General features: G+C 30.4%; 2 protein-coding genes and 1 non-coding gene across 5 annotated transcripts; 1 reads left to right on the top strand and 2 right to left on the bottom strand.

Moving 5' to 3' along the window:
• Positions 1-2976: 2976 nt before the first annotated feature.
• On the bottom strand, positions 2977-3047 carry TRNAG-GCC (transfer RNA glycine (anticodon GCC)). The gene has a single exon. It is a non-coding gene; the product is annotated as a tRNA-Gly (tRNA).
• Positions 3048-4593: 1546 nt separating this feature from the next.
• LOC137818149 (cell division protein FtsY homolog, chloroplastic) lies at positions 4594-12934 on the top strand. 3 transcript variants are annotated; one of them, XR_011082041.1, is made up of 13 exons: positions 4594-5046; positions 5686-5790; positions 6346-6419; positions 6510-6568; positions 6946-6983; positions 8273-8393; positions 8521-8589; positions 8674-8756; positions 9479-9547; positions 10405-10467; positions 10554-10685; positions 10753-10843; positions 12548-12934. XR_011082041.1 is itself a non-coding variant. In XM_068621402.1 (12 exons), the coding sequence occupies exons 1-11, from the start codon at positions 4726-4728 to the stop codon at positions 10665-10667; spliced, it is 1116 nt and encodes a 371-aa protein (XP_068477503.1). In that variant the 5' UTR covers positions 4621-4725; the 3' UTR covers positions 10668-10685; positions 10753-11144. The 3 variants fall into 3 exon arrangements, 1 of the variants encoding a protein (XP_068477503.1); XR_011082040.1 differs by having other exon boundaries at positions 4621-5046; positions 12272-12934; XM_068621402.1 differs by lacking the exon at positions 12548-12934 and having other exon boundaries at positions 4621-5046; positions 10753-11144.
• Positions 12935-16330: 3396 nt separating this feature from the next.
• Positions 16331-19399, bottom strand: LOC137818946 (uncharacterized). The gene is made up of 3 exons (XM_068622611.1): positions 18895-19399; positions 17670-17816; positions 16331-16715 (listed from the first exon to the last, which is right to left on the bottom strand). Exons 1-3 carry the CDS (start codon positions 19135-19137, stop codon positions 16572-16574), a joined length of 534 nt encoding a protein of 177 aa, XP_068478712.1. The 5' UTR covers positions 19138-19399; the 3' UTR covers positions 16331-16571.
• Between the last annotated feature and the right edge of the window lie 3891 nt (positions 19400-23290).

Genomic DNA, 23290 nt, shown 5'->3' on the forward strand with positions numbered 1-23290 from the left:
TGTGTTCAAGCTTTGAAGAATCCAAATCCTTTGAAGTTTGATGGAAGACTGGATGTGCTTGTTGTTGCTAAGGTGTTTTAGAATAGGATATGGGGTAGATTATCTGTGTTAATCCACTCTTGATTGAATCCAAAGCTTAAGCATTCTCAAACCTTTTAATTGAAAGTGTTTTTCAAACTAAGTGAAAAACAACCTGTTGTTTTGTCAAAACAACCGATTGTTTTATACTTAGGTGTTTTTGGAAAGGTTGAAAACTGTTTTTGATGGTTGACTTGCTGTCAAACCAAAAGAACCAATTGATTCGAGCATTCAACCGATTGTTTGTTTTGGGACCATAACAGAAAACTGTTTTGTGCTTTGACTGAGTTTTAAATGATTTTATAACTGAATACACTCCAGTTTTAAATGTTTTGACTAGTCTTTGAAAGCAATAAATAGTTTGTTCAGATTATATAACAAACAAGAATTGAGATTTAATCAAAGAAAAACATATTTGAGTTTTTCACTGATTTTTCTTTTGAAGAGTTGAAGATTGCTTTGAGATTGCTTTGATCAAGAGAGTGTGGAATAGGATTTTCATCTTGTATTAATTTCAGATCTTTCTGTAACAAGTGTAATCCTTTTGTACTTTGAGAAAACTCTGTGTGTGAAGCTGAGAAGTGTTGTGTGCTCTTGAGGTTGTCAAGATCAACATTCTTGGTGGTGTTTGTGTTGAGCCAAAGGAAGTGTGTGTCTTGAGGGGATCAAGGTCACTTCTTTGGTGGTGTTGTAAGTAATCTAGGGTTGATTGCTTAGTGGATTCCCCAATGGTTTTTAGGAAGACTGGATGTAGCTTTTGGTTTAAGAGTGAACTAGTAGAAACCTGTGTGTGCAATCTCTCTATCTCTTGAACTCTTTAATTTCAGTTTATATTTGTGAACTGGTATAAACAACCGATTATTTTTGCGAAACAACCGATTGTTTTTCTGGTGCTGTGCTAAATTGCTTTGTGTTTTTGGCAAACTGAATTCTGAATCAAGTTTTCTCGAAGTAATTTCATTCTAGACTTAAAAGTTTGCGAAAACCCTCTTTAAACCATTCACCCCCTCTAGTTTAAAGCCATACATTCTAACAACGTTTTCGTTAAAATGTCGAATAACCAACTCGGCCCGATCAATGGGTTCGACCAGTGATTTTTTAATCCATAGATAGCGTCAAACTTCCAACTCGAACCGATCATAGGGCTTGATGAGTGGTGTTTCCATAGAAATGTCGAATAACTAGTTCGGCTCGATCATTGGGTTTAGCGAGTGGTTTTTTAATCCATAAAGAACGTCGAATTGCTATTTCGGACCGATCATAGGGTTCATAGAGTGGTTTTTTTAATTCGTAGGTAACATCAAACTGCCAACTCGGATCGGTCATAGGGTTCAGCGAGTGATTTTTTAATATGTAGAGAACGTCAAACTGCCAACTCGAATTGATCTTAGGGTTCGATGAGTGATGTTTCCATAGAAATGTCCAATAACCAGCTCGGTCCGATCATTGGATTCGACGAGTGGTGGAGTGGACAATGCAGCACAATCCAATTCAATCCAAATATAATTGTCATTTGAAGCTCAAGAGCTAAAATGTATGAAGTCACATATTTTGAAGAAAGCAAAGTACAAAGCGCTCACTAAGATTATATTGAGTCATATCAATCAAAACCCATACAACACAGTGTCTTAGAAATGCAGTAGTCATAGGCAAATAGAAAGTATGTTTTTTTATTTTTTTATCCAAGAAAAAGAGACGGGTTCGGAGCATTAGCTCATTTGCCTCCGTTTTTCTCTTTGGTACCTTTCCCTTTTTATCCTACCTTCAGGAAAACCATTTCTCCTTATTTCTCTCACTTCACTCCCGTATTGCTTACCTAGTCCTCCTTTATCCTACTACTAGGATCACTACACTCTTTTCCTAAAAGCCCCTCTCTTTAGGGATTATACCGACTTATCTGGACACCTTAGCATGACATAATTCGGTCTTTGTTCCGAGTTAAATAATTATTTTTATTTGATAATAGGTTGGTCAATCGACTGACCTAACCGAACAACACATTTGTTAAGAAATAGACTTTAAATCTAATTCAAATTTATAAAATTGGATCATAAAATAAAATTTGCACCCAATTATATACTATGAAATGTTCTTATATCTAGTGGATGTGTTATCTCCAAAACACTCTCTTACACCGAGTCTGTGAACTTGTGCATGAAACTATATATTTATGAATGGTCCGATAACGGTCTGATAATGGGTGACGTGATAAATCCAACAAACTCTTGTTAAAATAGATGATAAATGAATCTTATATTTTGTTAAAAAGTTAACTTTAAGTCTAACTCAACTTTATAAGAAAGACATATAAGATAAGGTATTTACTGTAATAGCAAAATAAAACATACAAAATAGCAAATTTTTTATAAAAAAGACATATAAGATAAAGTATTTATTGTAATAACAAAATAAAACATAAAATAGAACAAGATAAACAACAATAATAATAAATAATTTTTGTTATAATAATTAATAGATTTTGTTATGACTCACTTGAGTTTTGTCACAAAACTAAAATACCTCAATTCATAATATAAATATACATTAACATGATTACTTCCGTACTACAAATGATCGACAACACTGATTTTATATTTATTAAATGCTAAATATAAATATGCTGAACAAAATTTAAGGCAACAATTTTAGTATGAATCAATTTTGGAAATACCAAAACATTTATTACATAATAGTTGAGTAATTTAAAAATATATTATTTCAGAAAAAGAAACTCAGAATCTTCTTCTTTTGTTTCCTATCAACCACTGAAGAAAAATATTGTTTACTTTTTTATGTTCTTCCACACAGCCAATAACATTCCATTAACACAAATTAATTATTGATTTTTCTGTCTTTTTAGATATTTTAAATCAAACACAAAAAAAATAACAAAAAGCTTGCACCAGCCGGGAATCGAACCCGGGTCTGTACCGTGGCAGGGTACTATTCTACCACTAGACCACTGGTGCTTCTTGAGTTCTATCTCACGTTTTATTTAAATAAATTAAATTTTCATCCTTAGGTTCAATAGACCATGAGTGAGTTTGAATCCAAACAAGCACCCCTTCTTATGATTTATCTGTTTTCCTCACATGCAAACATCCAATTGAACCAAAAATTATGATGTTACTCAATATCTACTTTTAATACTTAGTAAACTAGTCTCAATGTTAGTAAGAACATAATAATATATTGACATTTGATCAAAGTAAACAAATAATTTATAAATAATATAAGTCAAAAACAACTATCACCAATAACATACAATCAACCAATCCACCAATAAATATATACACAAAACAAAAGTATGATTAAGTCACAAAATGAACGACTTTCACCAAAAACATATACACACTTTTAAAAAATAAAAAATGCACTTGAGCCAACCTTCACATAGAAAGAAAAATGTAAAACGATCTCACATTTTGTTTCCCACAAAGCAAAATTCTTCTTCATAAATTGATTTTCTTAATTACACTAAGTTTTTTTTTTCTTTGAATTGTCCATTCAATAAAATTTTAAAATAATTGAAAACTTAATGTTGGTGAAAGGTAACTACCTACCCCAATTTAAAGAAAGTCTAACAGAGGAATCATACCTAGACAAGATGAACATTGAGGAATCTAAATGTACATTGTTTTTTAAAAAATTTGTTATTACCAAAATGAGGTTAAGTGAATTCTTACCGGATCGTATTTTTACAAGCTTCGTGGATTGACTACAAGGAAAGGGGATGATTTCACTTACAGAAAATTTTGACGCTCAAGTTACTGAGAGCAAACAAATATAATTTAAAAAATATGAGTTGAGTTTAATAGTGTGGTGGTCTATTTATGTTTTTATAAATATGGACAATTGATATTGATTTTTCATAGCTTTCATGAGGCGTAATTAAATTTAAGGATAATATCGTGTAAAAAAAAAAGAGTACCATGTAATAAAATTAGAGTATCATGTAATAAAATTAAAAAAATCTCAAAGAATTATATAAACTGAGTGATCACAAGACAATTTGACATAATATATTTGTGTCAAATTAAGATTATTACGTGGTGATAAATATGTAAAGATTATTTAATGAGGATCCCAAATATCTTGGTTAATTTTTAGAGATTATGCTAAAGAGTAAATGTAAATCTTTCATATAACTCGTTCCCTGAACATTTCATTTTGTTATGGGTCATAAACACATCCTAATTAGAGCTAGTACGATATTTCTCCGATCTAGGTCGAGATGATTTAAAACCTATAAAGATCAATTTGGGTATCAATTTTAAATCATAAAAAATTATCAATTTACGATTTTATTAAATTAAAAAAACAGTTAAAATCATTAAATTAAAAAAAATCTTTAAATACTAAATTTAAGAAATCAAAATATTTGTATCAAACCAGTTTTTAGTCTCCACTTAAAATAAAAAATATATTTTTACAATTAAGAAACTGAATAATTTATTAAACAAATTAGATTAAAAGGCTATTTATTTCAAAATTGAAGACATAAAAAATAATTAAATTACTAAAAAGTGTTCCCTGAGAAACACACGCTGTAACAAGGCGTTTATAAAGATTTCAAAACGGCGTCACTTTGGCTCACTTTATCTTCTTCTGGTTCAGCGAACTGCGCAGAACTCAGCAGTAGCAGAAATGGCTACCATTTCTGCTTCCCTAGCTCGCTTCTGCGTTATCTCGCGACCTTCCTCCAACTCACAGTATATCCTCTTCAACGTCGCGCCTCGAACCGGAACCCCCAATTCCCGAACCGGCTCGGCCCGGTTCAGGTGCTCAGCCGGCCAGACCGGGTTCTTCACGAAACTGGGCCGTTTGATTAAGGAGAAGGCGAAGAGTGACGTGGAGAAGGTGTTCTCGGGATTCTCCAAGACCCGCAACAACCTCGCCGTCATCGACGAGCTTCTCCTCTACTGGAACCTCGCTGACACAGACCGAGTCCTTGACGAACTCGAAGAGGTTCCTCTTAATAATTTCTAAACACATTTTTTTTTAGTTTTATATATTTTATTTAGAATTTAATTTTCATACACTCACGTTATTCTGAATACTTAGTATAACACTGACCGGAACATTTTTTTGTCTGTTTAAGAATTTCTTTGTAAATTAATATTAATTTATGGGTAGAAGTTCTCTCGACTTAATTCTTTTATGAATTTATTTTTACTTCTTATGCATACGTTTATTTTAGATCATAGTAAAACTTGTTTTATTTCGCCTTTTTGTGAGTAGTTATGGAGAAAATTACTCAGCCAAGTTATGAATTAACTAGCTTAATCAATGGTATCGAATTCAGGTTTAAGTTTCTGATTATGCAGTTGCATTTATCACTCTCAGGGAGAATTTAAACTTTGTTGTTTGTCGTAGTGTTACTTGGCTTGATCCAAATTGATTCTCATGCAAGATTGATTAATGTCATAATACAAAATTATCCTAAATATAAGATTTTTTACAATAGCTATCGTAAAACTCAACAGTTTTAAAATTTATGTAAACACGCATTGCATTCTAATCAAATTATTTTCTGAGTTTAGATTTCACAAACTACAGAGTTACAATTTTTTCATTTTAATTAAATTATTTATTTGTTTATTGCAGGCTCTTTTAGTGTCTGATTTTGGCCCGAAAATCACTATTAAAATAGTGGAGAATTTGCGTGAGGATATATTGTCAGGGAAGCTTAAATCAGGGAATGAGATAAAGGTATACTTTGAACAGAGTTGATAGAAGAGAATCTTTGAATTTTATTAATGGGTAACACGCCTCAAATGTGCTTCGAATGGCTTAAAGGGCTCAAGGTTATATTATTGTAGTTAAGCATGTGCTTAGGAATTTGTTCATTGTTGTATGGATTGGATTCTGTGGAGGGAAAAAAGTTTTTGAAAAATAAATTAGATTTTTTAAAAAAGGGCTGAAATGGTTGATGAACATTTAATATGTTAGAGGATAATTCCTTATTAAATGTTTATAATTATTGGAAGGACATTTTGTGTGTGTTCCTAATGTACTAAATGGTTTACTTTATATTTAGTTCTTTCTATTTTGCCTTATTTAATGAGTTTGTAATTTTTATTTATTTCTGTCTCGGAGTTTAAGAATGCTTGATATGCTTTTTTGTGTGTTGTGGTTGAGTCTTAACATGGTCAGAACTAATTACTGAAACCTTCCTTCCCTTGTTTTATCAGGTTAGTTAATATATTAGGCACTTTCTAATTTTATGATATGGAATGTGTTGTGCATTAATTTGAATGGCATTAGGAAGCATTGAAGAGGAATGTTTTGGAATTGTTAACCTCTAAGGGAAGTAAAACTGAACTTCAACTTGGATTCAGGTATGAGCATTTTCTACTTCTTCTACGAGACTAAATTTTTTTGTCTTCACTTTTGTGCTTTATATTGGGTTAATTTTTTTTTGTGTTTAGGAAACCGGCTGTAATAATGATAGTTGGTGTTAATGGTGGAGGGAAGACAACATCTTTGGGTAAGAAAAAGGCCTAAGGTGTTGATTCCATTTTTTGGTGATCATTGAAATAAATAATTGAGACATTAGACAACATGCAGTTTTTTTTTTCTTCCTGATGTTCCACATGAGATTTATTTTCTCGAGAGTTAATGAATAAGCTTACAAAGGTTATATTGTGTCAATTGGATTAAAATGCTGATAAAAAAAATAGATATAAAATTATAAAAGAAAAAACTATGGATCACCATGACTATTATCAGTATTATTATACATACATTATAAATTCATAAACTCATCTGATGAAACCCTTCTTCCCTCTTCCAATAAGCAATCAAATTCTCTTTGGCTGTTTAGATATCCAAAACCATGCCAACTTGTTCAGCTTTTATTTGCAGGAAAGCTGGCCTATAGATTGAAGAATGAAGGGGCTAAGGTTAGATTATATATTATCTGAGTGTTGCTTTGGTTCATGATTTTGATTTCCAACTGGAAGTTTGTTGGTCAACAGGAAATCCCATTTAACTGAAGCATCTAGAAATCTATACTCTTAAACCTGCTGGGATTGCTCTTCTCTGAATTTTAAGAGCTTGTATAGTGATGTCATTTGGGAGCCAATGAGTACCTTTCAACTATTCAGATAAATATCATAAATAATGACTTGACTTAGAAACTTTTACACCTCCCTTTGGTCTTCTGCTCACTATTGTTTTGAGGTTTCCAGCTCTAACTTGCAGTAAGATTGCCCATCCTTCAAAATATTAATTTTCTTTCCTTCCATTTCCCCGATTATATTTTGTTTGCTTGTAGATACCTTGCCCTTATCCAGAATGACTATTTCTTATATAAATTCAGGAGTCAGGAGTAAAACTTTCTCTTTGGATTCTTGAACGATGCTGAGTATCTCAAATAAGAAAAAAGAATCATAAGGAAGGTAATAGAATGCGATCACATGAGAATGACGAAGAACCTGGAAAATATTAGTAGAAACCATCTAAAAAATACTCTATTCTAAATTATTTTCCTGAAATTTGGTTTTTGACAGAGACTAATGGAATTAGTTGATCAATGTAACTGACACTATCATATGGGATAATGTTTGGCTGTTATCTTACTTCCAAATTTCCAAGTGAATTCCTTGAAGATTGTTAGTTGCTTATATATAGTCAACTCCAGCGTATTTTGATATTTTCAGAATATGTGAAATTGGCCTTAGTTGGTGCATGATTTATACTGTATGCAGTATGGCCTTTTGATACTTAATTCCACAACATTAAGGTAGGGATAATTTTATAACATTAGTTTTTTATTTTGAGAAAGAGCGAGACTCAATGCACAAGGCTTCTCCAAAATGGGGTCTGGTAGGGTAGATGTTTTCTACCTTACCCTTGCAAGTGGAGAGGCTACTTCCAAGATTAATCCATGACCTCCTGGAGTCCTGACCACTAGGCAGCAACTTTACTGTTGCCCCAAGGATCAACCTCTTTTTATTCAGAGAAGAGAATGCATTAAAATTACTTGGTCTACATTTTCTAAATATAGAACATGTTGTTTATGTTCCTATATACCTCTTAAAATTTTAAAATCAATTTATTGTTTCAAGATTAAAAGGAATTGAAGGATTTTGTTGTTATCTTGTGTGACCTTTAATACCTATTGTTGTATCATATTTATGATATAAAATTTCATGGTGGTCTTCTGTTCTTACTTTTAAAAATCTTCCAGATATTGCTGGCGGCTGGTGATACATTTAGAGCTGCTGCTAGTGATCAGTTGGAAATATGGGCCGAAAGGACTGGATGTGAGATTGTTATGGCTGAATCAGAGAAAGCAAAAGCATCATCAGGTACAAATGGACCTAAATTTAGCTCTTGGATCTGCTGTTTATCACTTATACATTTTTAGCATCTTTATTTGGATATATTTTGCGTTGGCTTTGATACTAAATTTTGTTCCTACTGTATTACTTGCAGTGCTTTCACAGGCTGTAAAAAAGGGAAAACAGCTCGGTTTTGATGTAGTATTATGTGATACATCTGGTCGTAAGTACAAGTTTTACACTAGCTGTTTGTGATTTAATGAACTATCAACATATATTAGCATTGGGGTTCATGTTATGTTCTCAGGTCTACACACTAATTACAGCTTAATGGAAGAGTTGATTTCCTGTAAAAAGTCTGTTGCTAAAGTCATTCCTGGTGCACCCAATGTAAGCCCAAGATTTTTTACTCTTTTTCTTCCCAACTTAATCTTGCTGCTGGTAAATGTTTGGGAACTGCTGAGCACTAGATCATCTATGCTTGTTTTTGTATATACTTCTAGTTTAATATCTTAAAAAAGTTTTATCTTTATTTTCTGGCAATATTTCGGAATAAGCTTTTTGACTTCGAGGTGGAAGTTGATGAATAATTATAATGCGGATGGTCTTTTGCTTTTGTCTATTTTTGTTCAGATGGTGTCAAAGAATTTATACTAATACACCTACTTTGTGTACTGTTAACAAATTTTATTCTTCAATTGAAGGTTGAAAAAAATTATTAAACCTGACAAGCTAACACCTCTGTATTATTATTCTCATTATCTTTCTGTAGCATCCCTTTGCTAAATCTCTTAATATAATTACTGTGTACTTTTTAGGTAGTACTTATTTATTTGTCCTTAGTTTTCTTCTTAGTTTAGTAAATCTTGTTGATGTGCGTTAAGAAGTAGACTTTAAGCCTAACTCAACCCCATAAAACCGGCTCAATAAGGTGAGGTTTGCACCCATTTATATACTATGAAAGACTATAATCTCTAGTCGATGTGAGATCTCCAACAATATGCGTGTATAAAAACGTCTTTCCTTGAACATGTTTTCCATTTCTTTTTCTCGCTCTGGCTGCACAAACACACAAGTATATCATAAAACGAGGGTGTTGACAATGCTTGCAGGAGATCCTACTGGTTCTGGATGGGACCACTGGTCTGAATATGTTGCCACAAGCAAGAGAATTCAATGATGTAAGTTCTATTTCTGCCTTTTAAATTGTATATTTGTTGAGTTTAGGAAAGTTGTTATTTTAGTTTCTTGAATCCCTCCTATCAGTGTATGAGAATACCATGTGATATTAAGATTGTTTGTTTGGAGTAAAGACTGCATTTGAATATTGTAATTGAAACAGAAAATGGGAAGAGATTGTAAAATAATTCTAGATCAAATCTTGCAACCGGTAGTCAATGAGTTGTGCTTTCTTTGTACCTAGAGTAACATATATACAAATTCCTTAGTTTGACTGGATCATTTGATGCGTATGGGGGAAACGTTTACGCAGTAACAGAATTGAATTTCTTAATTTATTTCTAAATGCAATCTTTTATCCTCTTTTCCTCTTAAAACTAGGGAATATGAAGTATGCATACTACAATACGTTCTGGTTCTTATTGGGCAATGCTTTCTGTGATGCCAAATCATGGTTATGATTTAAACATGCAATTCTGATATTCAAGAGTTAATGGATGTAGTGAACAGTTCAATCTGGAAAGAAAAGTATAGAACACACCCTGAAATGGAGATAAAAGGAATGCATTAGAAAATAAAGCTTAATACATATTTGAAAAAAACATCAGTAAGGCAATGGAGATTTAGAGGTTATTTTGTTAGCAAGCGTGCCACAAGCCAAATGAATGGTCAGTCACAAATATGTTGTGGTTTTCAGGTATGGTGATGCTACGAGTTCCTCTCTCAGTCTTATTATTCATTGCCTTGCATATTTTAAGATATTCAACATCTAGTATTACAGTTGCCTCATGGTTCCGTATTAACTTGCTGTTAACGTTATTCAAATTGTTTACTCTGAATCCTTTTGACATTGAGACAGGTTGTGGGTGTCACTGGTTTAATTTTGACCAAACTGGATGGTTCTGCTAGAGGTGGCTGTGTGGTATTCTCTTTTTCTCTTAATGGATATTTAATAGTTTTTGGACTGAATATTTTTTCATTATTGGTAGTACTAATTTATGTTTGCAGGTTAGCGTGGTTGATGAGCTTGGAATCCCTGTAAAATTTGTGGGTGTCGGGGAAGGTGTTGAAGATCTTCAACCCTTTGATGCGGATGCCTTTGTCAACGCCATTTTTATGTAAACCAATATTGTGGGTTTGGTATGTACATCATGACTTGTCCTTTTCATTCTTTTCAGAATCGAGTTTGAATTCTTTTCGATTGCAGTTGAATGTCACCCATACAATCTTCTTCCATAGCAACACCCGATCACAGGAAAATGGCACTTAGTTATGGAACCCTTCTCGGAAGAGGCCAGGTATTGTGAATATGTTGACATGATTTTTGAAGTGCCAGAGCTGTTGTTGCTCTTGAGGCACGCTGAGTGTATATAATCTTCCTTTTGCATGCTGTGGCTGAAGTAGTTTCTGACAATGCAATTGGGACATGGGGTTTATATTCACTCCTTTTATGAACCAAAGCATTTCATTGTGGTGTGCACATATATAGATGATGCTTGAAGGAAACTGTAAACAGTAAATACATCCTCCATTATCAGTCAACACAAGCATCAACCACGTAACTAATTAATAGAATTAAATATTTGTTATTTTGTTTTACATCTCAAAAATCTTCAAATGTTGTCACTCTTTGATTGTGCTTAGCATCTCACATTTAGGCGAGTGTCCATACAAGTACATCCTGGAGAAACTTCATCCAAGGATGACTTGGTTCTTTCTCATGGAGTTACTTGCATGTTTGGTTTTACATAGAAGAAAATAAACGTGAATCTGAGATCTGCATTTAAGTTAAGCTATTTTGAGCAGTTTCTATGACTCCAATTGTTAAACCAAATATGCAGTATTTTGGGTAGTTTTTATAACCAAATGTTAAACCAAATGTGCACAACAGGAATTGTTAGATATTATTAGATATTATGAGATATTATAGATAAGTTACATATTTCATATTTATCTAATGAACTTAGCCCATCTCAATTTTCTATCTAGCACCATTTACACTTTTATTTCCCTATCTATCACCATTTTGTTTTTATTTCCATATCTAGCACTCTTTTGTTTTTATTTTCCTATCTATCACCCTTTTATTTTTTATTTCCCTATCTATCACCCTTTTATTTTTTATTTCCCTATCTAGCACCATTTCAAAAATAAACAAATAAAATAATAATTTAAAAAGAAATTGATAATTTTAATTTTGAATGCATTAAAAAATAAATATTTTTAATGTTTAAAATAGTTAGAAATATAATTAATGAATAAAGAAATGAGTTTTTGCAAAATAAAAATAAAAAAGTAATAAATTAAAAATGTTTAGTTTAAAATTATTTTTTTAAGAATGAAGAAAATAAGAAATTAAACCCTACAACAACATAAAAGTTGAATCTATATACATAAATTAATATTTATTTTTATTATTATTGATGATGTAATCATGCTAATTTCAAGTAAAAAATATAGGACATAATTATAAAAAAATCAAAGTCAATTAGTATTACAATAGATGATAATTTTTGTTTAAGTGGTCAATTCCTTAAGTTATGACAATAAGAACATATTTTTGTCTTATTTTACATTGACTGATCAATTTTGTTGTGGATACAAGTAGTAGTAGGTCTTCCATGTTTGTTTATGTCGCATTTGAAGGTTAGAGATGAAATTTGATATGATATAAGTAGATCAATAATTCTCAATTGAACTTCATAAGGCTTGTAAATGTTGTGTAGATTGTAGACTAAGTCAACAAATAATGACAACAAGAACCAACAACAATAAAGTGAGGATAAGGGAGATGAAGAACTTGAAATTCCCACAATTACACTACCAGTTATTTAATTTAATTGTATAGTCGACCAAGTTGAGGAGTGAATATTTCCTTAACATAAAAGTCAGAATTTTTATGATTATATTTTTGGGCATGACACATGGTTGATTGTTGTTCATTCTTTCTAAGTAAAGTAGTAATATCTTTAGGATACTGATGATCCACTCGTATCATGCAGTTAGTCTTGAACCTTCATTCAACAAACCATGATTTCAATCTTTTGAATGTTGTCTTAACAAAAGCTGAAATGAGTAAGAAACATGTTCCTTTAAAACAGAGTTCTTACATTCTATTGGGTTTGTTGTTGTCATATGGTCATACATATTGCCTCCATCATAGGCTTGAGTCTACTTTTGTAATGATATTTGTACTAGTTAGGCAATTGCTTGTTGGAATTATGATCTCATAGTGAACAACTTAGCTTGAAATTTAGGTTGCTTCATTCCATAAGTTGTTGTAATGCAATAAGTTACATTAGTTCAGAAGTACACCAACCTTTTTATTATCATGTTGGGTCTTCTTATGTTCAACAAATTCATGATTAGTCATTTGGTCAGTTCAGTTAGTCCCGTCTTCAACAATATCTAATGTCCATATACATGGACCCTCATCACCACATCTTTTCCCAATCTTTGTGCAAAGGCATGGAGAGAGAAAAGAGTGAAACTAATCAATTCAAATGTAAATCATTTTGATTCAGAAACATAAAATATAAAGGCATAGCTAGAAGATAAATAATAACCAACTCAGGTAATATGGTTAACATATACAACATTTTTCCAACTGTTTCTTCCTGCACCTCCATACCTTCTTCTCTCACCTCCATAAGTTTTCAAATTTCCAAAAATGCCCCTTTATAATATTTCGGATTATGTAATCTGGAAGTCTTTTTCAAAGTTGTAATTAGCTATCGAATTACCTAATCCATAAGCCATTTTTCAGATGCATGATTATTCTCTGGATTACATAATCCGAAAGTCTTATTTAACTTTCGGATTATGTAATTTAGAAGTATTTTTTCAAATGAGTTTCCGAATTACATAATCTGGAAATTACTCTATGAGAGGTGACACAAAAAGGACAAAAATGTATTTTCATGTTGTGTACGGAGATGGCAGAAAAAAGATATGGAGGTGCAAGAAGAAACAGTCCATTTTTCCTTCTCAACCAATTTTTTTTTGGTCCACCAAATATCTTTTTCACTTCCATTTTCGACTCTTTCTTCCTACACCTCCATACCTTCTTGTGCCACCCCCATACTAAATATGAAAATACCATTTTATCCTTTTTTTTTCACCCCTTTGGATTCGAAATAATTAGCCTATGGATTATGTAATCCGGATAAATTCTGGATTACATGATTCGGAAGTCAATTTCATATTTAGAAAAGACTTCCGGATTATGTAATCTGGAAGCTAATAACATATCTGAAAAAAAGACTTCCAGATTACATAATCTGGAAGCTAATCTTATGTATAGAAAAGACTTCCGGATTATGTAATCCGGAAGCTAATCACAAAAGACTTCCGAATTACATAATTCGGAAGCTAATTTTGAATCTAAAAAAAGACTTCCGAATTATGTAATCCGAAATATTGAAAAGGGTATTTTTGGAATAAAAAAAATTTATGGGGGTGACACAAGAAGGTATGGAGGTGCAGGAAGAAGGTATGGAGGTGCAGGAAGAAGCAGCCTCCACTTTCTCACCCTCATCTGCATACAATCTCATTTTATTCATACCCAATTATCGGTTCACATACCCTTCTAAGAAAGAAGACTCAAAAAACAAAGAAGAATACCTTCTTGTGGCACATCCTCGTGTAAATAAATTATTTGCCCTTAAGTAATAAATTCCATGTTCATTTTTTTTAATTTCAATGTATAACTTTCCTCTTATTTTTTTACAACCAAAATCATAAATTGTTTTTTCTACTATTCTACAAAATAATCAAACAAAAAACAAATATATAAATAATGCATACAACTAAACAATTTAATTTTCATCCTAAAGGTACGTTTATATCTATACATATTGCCAAATATTACCAAATTACCATATAATCTTCTAGAGATTTTAAAATGATACCGCTAACTAATTCTACAAAAACATTACCAAATACATATTCCTATAAGATACCAATTTTTTTTTCTATAATTATTATATATTTTTCTTTTTAAATGCAGAATTATAACTTACACACAAAAGTTTTAATTAAAAAAAATTCCTAATAGAAACAAAAATAAGCACGACTTCTGCTTTACCATTCCATACTGAAGTGATGCATAAGGTGCATGACTTAAGCTTAAATCTTGCTAAACTAAAGACAAGCCCCCCTCTCAAACTTTAGTAAAAAAACACCACAAAATCATATATATTAACCTTAATCAAAGTCATGTATATGCCACATAATGCATAACATATATGTAAAATCATGTTGATTAAATTCAACTTTTTTTTATAATAAAGTCGTATCATACAAATATTACTGGCCTATGTTGATAATATTTTCAAAAAACACCCATCGATAATATCCCAAAAAAATTACACAATATAATGTGGGATAGGATAATTGTGGACTACAAAATCATCTTAAAATTTAATACAATTTTACAATAATTACTGAAATTTCTTTATGGTACGCGTTAGATAATTAATTTATTTTTTCTATAATGATGTTAAAAAATAATTTAATATTGTTTTAGAATGAAAATGTATTTAATAAATTATTTATTTTACTCGGGTCATTTTTAAAATTAAAATATTACATAAAATAATCTAGTTTTTATGATTAAAATTTAATTGTAATTTTGTAAGAAAAGATATGCATATTTTTTTTTATACACACATTATTATAAAATCAATAATTAAATTTTATAACATCAGAAAAATGGTAGCTAGTACTAATAGATGATATAACAGATAAATTATATTTAATTGTTTTCATTATTTATACAAAAAATATTTCTATTGAAAAGTACATATTAATTTTTAAGTCATAATGTTTTAAATTTTAATATTATTCTTTATACAGATCATTTTAATAGAATATTATATCTTAAAATATTTTTATTATATTATCTACTCAAGTAATTTAAAGAATAAAATATTTTATTGAAAATATTAAGTGAAGAAGATATCTTATTAGATGTATTCAAATTTAAAAATATTATTGAAGAAGTAATTTTTTTTTTTATAAAACATATATTAAAAATTAATTTCAATGCATATAAACAACATTATTGAATAAATATTAACGAAAAAGTTATATGAAATTATTTAACAAAGTCAAAATATTATTATTTTTAAAATCTAATAACTAATTAGATTTAAAATTTAAAATATATGCAAGGAAGAACGAAATCTACTTTGATCCCATATTTTTCGTGAAGGGAATGCATGTGCTGATAAGTTGGCTAATTTAGGATTTATTCATAGAGTCGTTGGTATAATAGACTTTCATATAATATGTTCTTAGAATTATTTATGAATAGGTATAGTTTACTAACATATGGGTTTTGATCTAGTTCCTTCATATTTTTATATTTTTTTTTTCATGTGATAGCATATGATTGTTGTTACTTGAGATATCAACCTAACCGAGTCGTCAAGTTACATAGTGATGCTTACATGAAAAGATTTTTATAATAAAAATCTACTTTGATCCGGCGAGGGACATAGATCCCTGGCTTACTTCAAATTTCAAAAATATATAATATAATACTTTAGTTTGAGGATAATTAATTTTATTTGGGTGTTTAGTGTGAATATAATGACATACAAGATTTTTATTTATTTCTTTTATACATATTTTTGAAATATAATTTTATAGTTTTCATATTCTTCTTTGTGAAGATAATTTTGGTCTTCTATTTGTAAATAAATCATCTGAGAATTACTTTTTTTTTTAATTCTAATAATATTTTTTATAATTAGCATGTGTTTATCTTATTTTGATTATAATTCATTTAAAATTGTAGACTATTTATTAACTCTTACCAAGTGAACATATTTAGGAATGTTATAGAAGAAATTAACAACTTGAACTATGAATTATGATACATTCTCTCAAGACCATGATACTTTTTTTTTCTCTACTTTTCAACCATTTAAAAGCAAATTATTCTCAAATAGCAGTTGGTTATCAATGAATGTCATAACAAATAATACTACTTTTCTTGGGTTTAAACTGAATCCAAATTATTCATAAACTGGAAAGTGGCATGTTATAGAAGGTAACACGAGCACTATAGGCCATATTCCCAGATTTCTTCAATTTAAACTCAACTGCCACTGCAGTCAAATTTCTGCCAGACTTCACTGCAGAGGCATTGGCTAACACTTCTTCCTGCATAAGTGTAAAGTGAAAAATACATTTACCAAAGGATTTAAGCATGGAGATGGCACATTAGAATTAGATGACAAAGTTGGCAAGAGAGGCATCATTTAACATAAGTAGTAAAAGATATTGAAGGATTTGGATGTTAGTGCAAAGTGCACTAAAAAGTAAAGTGCAGGTGGTAATTACTATTGAAAACAACCAAGGCTTTATTATAAATTTAAATTTCAATCAAAATTTAAATTTGAGTTTTACACTTTATAGGATCTTCATCCAAAAATTATATCTCAAACTCAAGTGCAATTCAGGAAACCTCAATATGAAATCTAATAGTCATCCACCAAAAATGTCTATGCAACTCGCCAACATTAAACATCATTGAATGACTAGGAAACTATGTTCATTATGTGCCAGAAATCCTAGCCTTCAAAATGCCTTTTTGCTTCTTGTTGGGGAATGGGGATAATAATCTAAATTGTAGGAACAGTACTTTTAAGGTAGATTTTAGCAAGTTCTCAAGAGTTCAGAGAAAGTCAATAATAACAAGAAATTCCAGAATCTTCAATCAGACTTTGATGGCTGTAGTTGGTCTTATTAAAATTCTGTTATCCTATTGTAGGCATAGTTATCTTTGAAGTATAATCAATGAGGTATCCAAAGCAATCCCCTAAGCGAATGCTAAAAAACTGAGCAACTGAAGTTGAATGATGCTGAGTAACACTGTTTACAATTATGAGTCCAAATATCTCAAACTATTTACTTAAAGTTTTAAGTGGCTTGCTTTCTTTTCTAAGGTTCTCAAGCTTTGCTCAGCTGTTTCAAAATACAAGTCAATACCACTGCATTTCCTCATGCAGCACACCACAACAAACCACTCTACCATTTGTCAAGAAAAAACATTGTAAGAAATGCTGATCATGCTTAGACAACCATGAAAAACATCAACACTGTTTATATACTGACATTTGCTGGAGTGGCAGACATGTAAGAAATGCTAATTTCCCCGAGAAAAAGTTCCTTGTCCTCAGCAACTACCGTTCTAGCACAAGCAGTTGACAGAATGTGAGCCAAAGTCCCAACAGAACCTCCATGCAGAGTTCCATAGGCATTCTGCAATTCCAGTAAAGAAAATAAAAATGTTAACTTTGAATCTAGAAAAGTGAATCTATTTGCTATCATAGAAAATGAAACTATAACAAACCCAAATAACAGCCCTTTACTGTTAATTTGCAACGAACCAAAATACTTCATACAACCCAAACCATGCTTGATCAATATATATATATATATAAAAAAGGGGTTTTCTGTTTTTTTATATTTTGTTTTCACTTTTAATTATACAAATGTCACCTCATTTTAACTTTGTTTCTGATTTTCAAAAGTTTGTTCACGAAACCTTGTCAAACATATTTTTTTGTGCAAGCTTTTGGTAGTTCAAGAAACAAAGTAAAAAAACGTGGTGTTTTTGCAATTAAAAATGAAAACAGAAAACAATTCCTCAAATGAAAGAGACACTATAACTCCAGAGAAGTGCTAGTTAATAAACACTCATCCATTACTCTCTCTATATATGTATATACTGCTAATTAGAATTTATAGAAAACTATGGAATCATGAGTGTGAGACTCACAAAAAATTCTTATTTCCAATAAATTTTTATCAATAGTTGAGAATGTATCACTAACTCTTCCATACAAATAGTAAGGACCTCATCAACAAATTCGATCATCCAATCAACAAAACATTAAAAGCATATATAGATAGATAAATCTTCTCAAGGCTATAAAAAACAGAAGAACATCCAATGCAACAAAACCTCCTCCTTTTCAGAACCCAGAGAGCAAGAGAATCAAATAACGAGATTTTTACATGCAAAATCATCAGAAAGTTCGTTGCACCATATTGAATAAAGAAACAGTTAAAAAAATTTAAAAAAAAAACACAAGCCCCCTCCTCAAACCCCCACTTCCCAATTTTCTCATCTTCCCATCAGAATATTGGAAGTAGCAATAACTACCCAATCACAACACTCTGAGACAAAACATAGAAATATTTTTCAGTCATATTAATACAATCTTCTGTCACAAATTATGAAGCAAAACTCCAATTGGAAATTGTGATTGGAGAACAGAACTAACAAGATCGAATATTGAATCTAAATTGTGTGCTTACATAAGGGTTTACATACACAAATGGGAGGTTTGGCGAAAATGGAGACGGAAATTCGTCCAGGTTGGATGTGATTGACTTTGATGAAGTTCCGAAAGAAGGGGTCGTAGATGCCACGCGCGGACCACTTAGGCGGAAGGGCGGTGGCAGCCCCCATACGTTCAACGAAGCGCAAGGTCTCGGAAGCACTTGCGGGGTCCACCTCCTTCGAGATTTTCAGCCATGGCGACGCACACAAGCTTTCTCCTTTCTCACTCCCCATTTCTCAATTTTTTTTTCACACTTTTTTTGTATTCAACTCACTTTGTTTCTTTTAATAATAAAATGTTACATGTTTTACCATTTGACTTAGCTTATTTATTAATTTTATTCTTAATTTTTTAACACATTGTATCATGAAAATGTAAAAATTAAATAAATTTTATAAAGAAGATTTGATTAAAACTACAAAATTGATTACTTGATATATTATTGTAATATGTTTTCCTTTTAAATAATTCTTTGTAGTGAAGCCACTTGTCCATAAAAATTCCAAGACATGTTGGTACTCTTAAGTACAAAGGGTATGGTGAAATTGACCATAACCTCAAGACTTGCAAAATAAACAAATACAAATAAGAAAATATCCAATGTGCATTGTTGTCATGTTAAACATCTCTATACATGGACAATAAAATTTTTGTTTGGATAGTTTTTGTTTGGTTGTAATTAATTTATAGGATATTTTAGGATCCATTGCCTTTAAGTGCTTTTTAAGTGTGTAATAAAAAATAAAGTCGAAGTGAATGTTAATGTCAAGTGTCATATTTATATTTGAATGAATGAATCAATGGTTTATATCTATATTAATTAGTGTCTTATTTCCAACTTGTTATATGCCTAAGTGATATGAATCAAAATTTTAGTGTTGGCATGACTATCATCTAGATTGAAATAAAAATGTCCAGTTGAATGAGACACTTAAGGGGAGGAGTATAGCTAGAGATATTATTTAACATATTTTTTATTAATTAAAAAGTACTAAAAATCATAATACAATCAGGAAAGTCAATATTCACAAATTATACAATAATCATTGATTAGAATTATTTATATAAATAATTATTCCAATGAAATAATCAATATTAATTAAAGTCCACTATATTCAAGAAGTCAACCTGGGTTCAAGGTTCTCTCATTTTCTTTAAATTTAAAACTTTTTAAAAATATATTTGTTATTATTAATTATTTATAAACTAGATATTATTAATATTGACAGAAAATTTATATCCAAATTAAATTTAAGTAAAGTTATTAATGTATTTTTAAAAATTTAATTATTTTGTCAATTTAAATTAGTTGTATGGAATAAGAAAATTGAACTTTAAAATTAATTATTTCTTTATAAACAACTACTTCTAGCCACCATTAATTAGTAGTTAGCCAAATTTGATCCCTTTTTATGTGTTGGTGGTAGGTTATACCAAAATTAGTATTTTCATATTCATTACTATTTTTGAAGGTGCCAAGCTAAATATACAGGTTCTCTAACCCTAATTTTGCCATGAGTAAAAACATCTTGCTGAGAGATGAGATGAATCAATCAGAGATTACTTCAGCATCATTGTGGGTGGAATGATGCAATTATTGATTGATACCTTCAATTTCTAGGGTTAAACAGCTACATAATAAAAAAAGTATCTAATTTTCTTCTAGTAAATTTTGCCAAAAATAGAGTTTCCCTTAACAAAACAATTAGATGAGAAATTTAAAACCATTAAATTGTATAATTTTTTTTAATAAACATAGATTTATTGATTGAAAGATGAAAATAAAATTACTGGTTTTCAATACAACATTAGATGTGATGAATGAGGTTAGTATATATTATTCATAAAAATTAAACTATGATTAAAATTACTATAAATAAAGTTTTATATAAAACACTGATTATTATCAATTTTGATTTTAAAAATATGAAATTCTTTTTTAAAAATATCAAAAATAAGGAAAGATGGATTAGTGGCTAGTTCGCCCTATTGGCCCGTCAGGTTGACGGGTTAGGAGGTCAGACCAATACGGTTTTGTAGGTTTAAAAGGTTAATCTGACACACCTAAATGAGATGGATTGGTGGACTAGTCTACCAGATTCGTCTCACTTTATCATCCCTATTACCAATTAGTATTTTCATATTCATTACTATTTTTGAAGGTGCCAAGCTAAATATACAGGTTCTCTAACCCTAATTTTGCCATGAGTAAAAACATCTTGCTGAGAGATGAGATGAATCAATCAGAGATTACTTCAGCATCATTGTGGGTGGAATGATGCAATTATTGATTGATACCTTCAATTTCTAGGGTTAAACAGCTACATAATAAAAAAAGTATCTAATTTTCTTCTAGTAAATTTTGCCAAAAATAGAGTTTCCCTTAACAAAACAATTAGATGAGAAATTTAAAACCATTAAATTGTATAATTTTTTTTAATAAACATAGATTTATTGATTGAAAGATGAAAATAAAATTACTGGTTTTCAATACAACATTAGATGTGATGAATGAGGTCAGTATATATTATTCATAAAAATTAAACTATGATTAAAATTACTATAAATAAAGTTTTATATAAAACACTGATTATTATCAATTTTGATTTTAAAAATATGAAATTCTTTTTTAAAAATATCAAAAATAAGGAAAGATGGATTAGTGGCTAGTTCGCCCTATTGGCCCGTCAGGTTGACGGGTTAGGAGGTCAGACCAATACGGTTTTGTAGGTTTAAAAGGTTAATCTGACACACCTAAATGAGATGGATTGGTGGACTAGTCTACCAGATTCGTCTCACTTTATCATCCCTGGATAAAGGTCAATGTCTTTAATTTAATAATTTAAGATTTTCAACATATTATATAATGACATAAAGATGACAATGAGATTAGTGGTAGATACAATTTAAAAAAAATGGTTGTTGAGGATTAAAGACCAAAATATATTTATTTGTGAAGATGGAAAAGCCTTTTAATTAAATGATAAATATTTTTTGGATCTTTAACATTTATTGTAACATTTATCATGGAAGGAAACTAGTTAGATTATCTAATTGAAATAATTCTTTGAAATTTGTAATGGTTGGATGTGTTCGAGGTTCGACCCGAGCACTTAAGTGCACCATCCTGCTCCACGTACTTTATAAAAGTTGAATGCTTAGCTCGACCCAAAATGGTGATGGACTCAGTGACGCGTTAAGTGGTCGACCTAAACAACTAGCAAGGTATTTTAATAAGATAGCTAAAATAAAAACAGTTAACTCTTAGATTAGCTAAATAGCTGTTTTTATTTTGAGATAAACAGTTAACTGAATTAGCTAAGACACGTATATTTACTCTGAGATTCAATGAAATAAACAATTAGAGATAATGTTCTACCTACACCCCTAAAATAAAGGGGATATATTAACAAAATATCTTTATGTTTATTAACTCCCAAAGGGAGATCACGAATTCTATAAAAGGGTTTCAAGACCTTTAACAGAGGTCAGTTTCAATTTGGTGATACTACACCCATACATATACTGTATATTCAGATACTCATCATAGTTATATGTTCTCTTTGACTTGATCGTCATAGTCTTGTTAATAGGTGGAACTCCCCTTAGTGTCAATTATTAACATCCCAAATCAGCAACAACAAAAAACAAAAATCAGTCCAAAGTCCACCGCCAAAGTCCGATCTAAGTCAACCGACAAGAACAATATTATATGTCAATTTTTGGTATCAATATATTTTAATTAAATATGTTGATTTTTTTTGAATTTCTTTAAACCACAAACTTTATCTTCTAGATATATTTTTTTAAAAATATAGAAAACTTATATACAGTATCCTAATGTTGTTTAAAATAATATTTAAATTTTCATTTTAAATAAAATGCATATTATCAAATTTATTTGGAAAATAAGTATCCATATGTTTGCAAATTTTATCATTTCAAATTACCTTTTAAGAAAACTTTATCCTCAAATTTCTGATACAAGATGTGTTGGATAACAGCTTGGTTTGCGAGTAGCTTTTTTTCTTGTTTCTAAAAGTTAGTCCACCTTAAGTCACCTTTTTAACTTTTTTTGAATACGAAGTTTAAAGATAGAAAAGAAGGAGAAATTCTCCCTCCACTGCAATATTAATTATAAAAAATCAATTTTAACATTTTTAAATTTTTTAAATAATATTAAATGAAACATAATTTCACATTTTTAAATAATTTCAGTTACACCTGCATTTCTATACTTCCATTTTAGTCACAACACTTCCATTCTTGTCTATCTACAATGTTGGACAGAGGAGTTCCATCATTTGAACATGTGTGAAAGGATTGACGAAAAATTTCGTTGTATTCTACATTTCTCAGTGCAAAGTTTTTTAGTTTTGTACTCAA

Source organism: Phaseolus vulgaris, chromosome 10 (genome assembly GCF_000499845.2).
Source record: "Phaseolus vulgaris cultivar G19833 chromosome 10, P. vulgaris v2.0, whole genome shotgun sequence".
Taxonomy (NCBI): Eukaryota; Viridiplantae; Streptophyta; class Magnoliopsida; order Fabales; family Fabaceae; genus Phaseolus; species Phaseolus vulgaris.

Bases quoted from the DNA above. Each gene is read 5' to 3' on its own strand.
- LOC137818149 (XM_068621402.1), top strand. From the start codon at position 4,726: ATGGCTACCATTTCTGCTTCCCTAGCTCGCTTCTGCGTTATCTCGCGA. The intron at 8,757-9,478 runs GTAAGCCCAAGA...CAATGCTTGCAG, and splicing joins TCATTCCTGGTGCACCCAAT to GAGATCCTACTGGTTCTGGA. The intron at 10,468-10,553 runs GTATTCTCTTTT...TTATGTTTGCAG, and splicing joins CTGCTAGAGGTGGCTGTGTG to GTTAGCGTGGTTGATGAGCT.
- LOC137818946 (XM_068622611.1), bottom strand. From the start codon at position 19,137: ATGGGGAGTGAGAAAGGAGAAAGCTTGTGTGCGTCGCCATGGCTGAAA. The intron at 17,817-18,894 runs GTATGTAAACCC...CTGGAATTGCAG, and splicing joins TCGCCAAACCTCCCATTTGT to AATGCCTATGGAACTCTGCA. The intron at 16,716-17,669 runs GTCAGTATATAA...ACACTTATGCAG, and splicing joins TGTCTGCCACTCCAGCAAAT to GAAGAAGTGTTAGCCAATGC.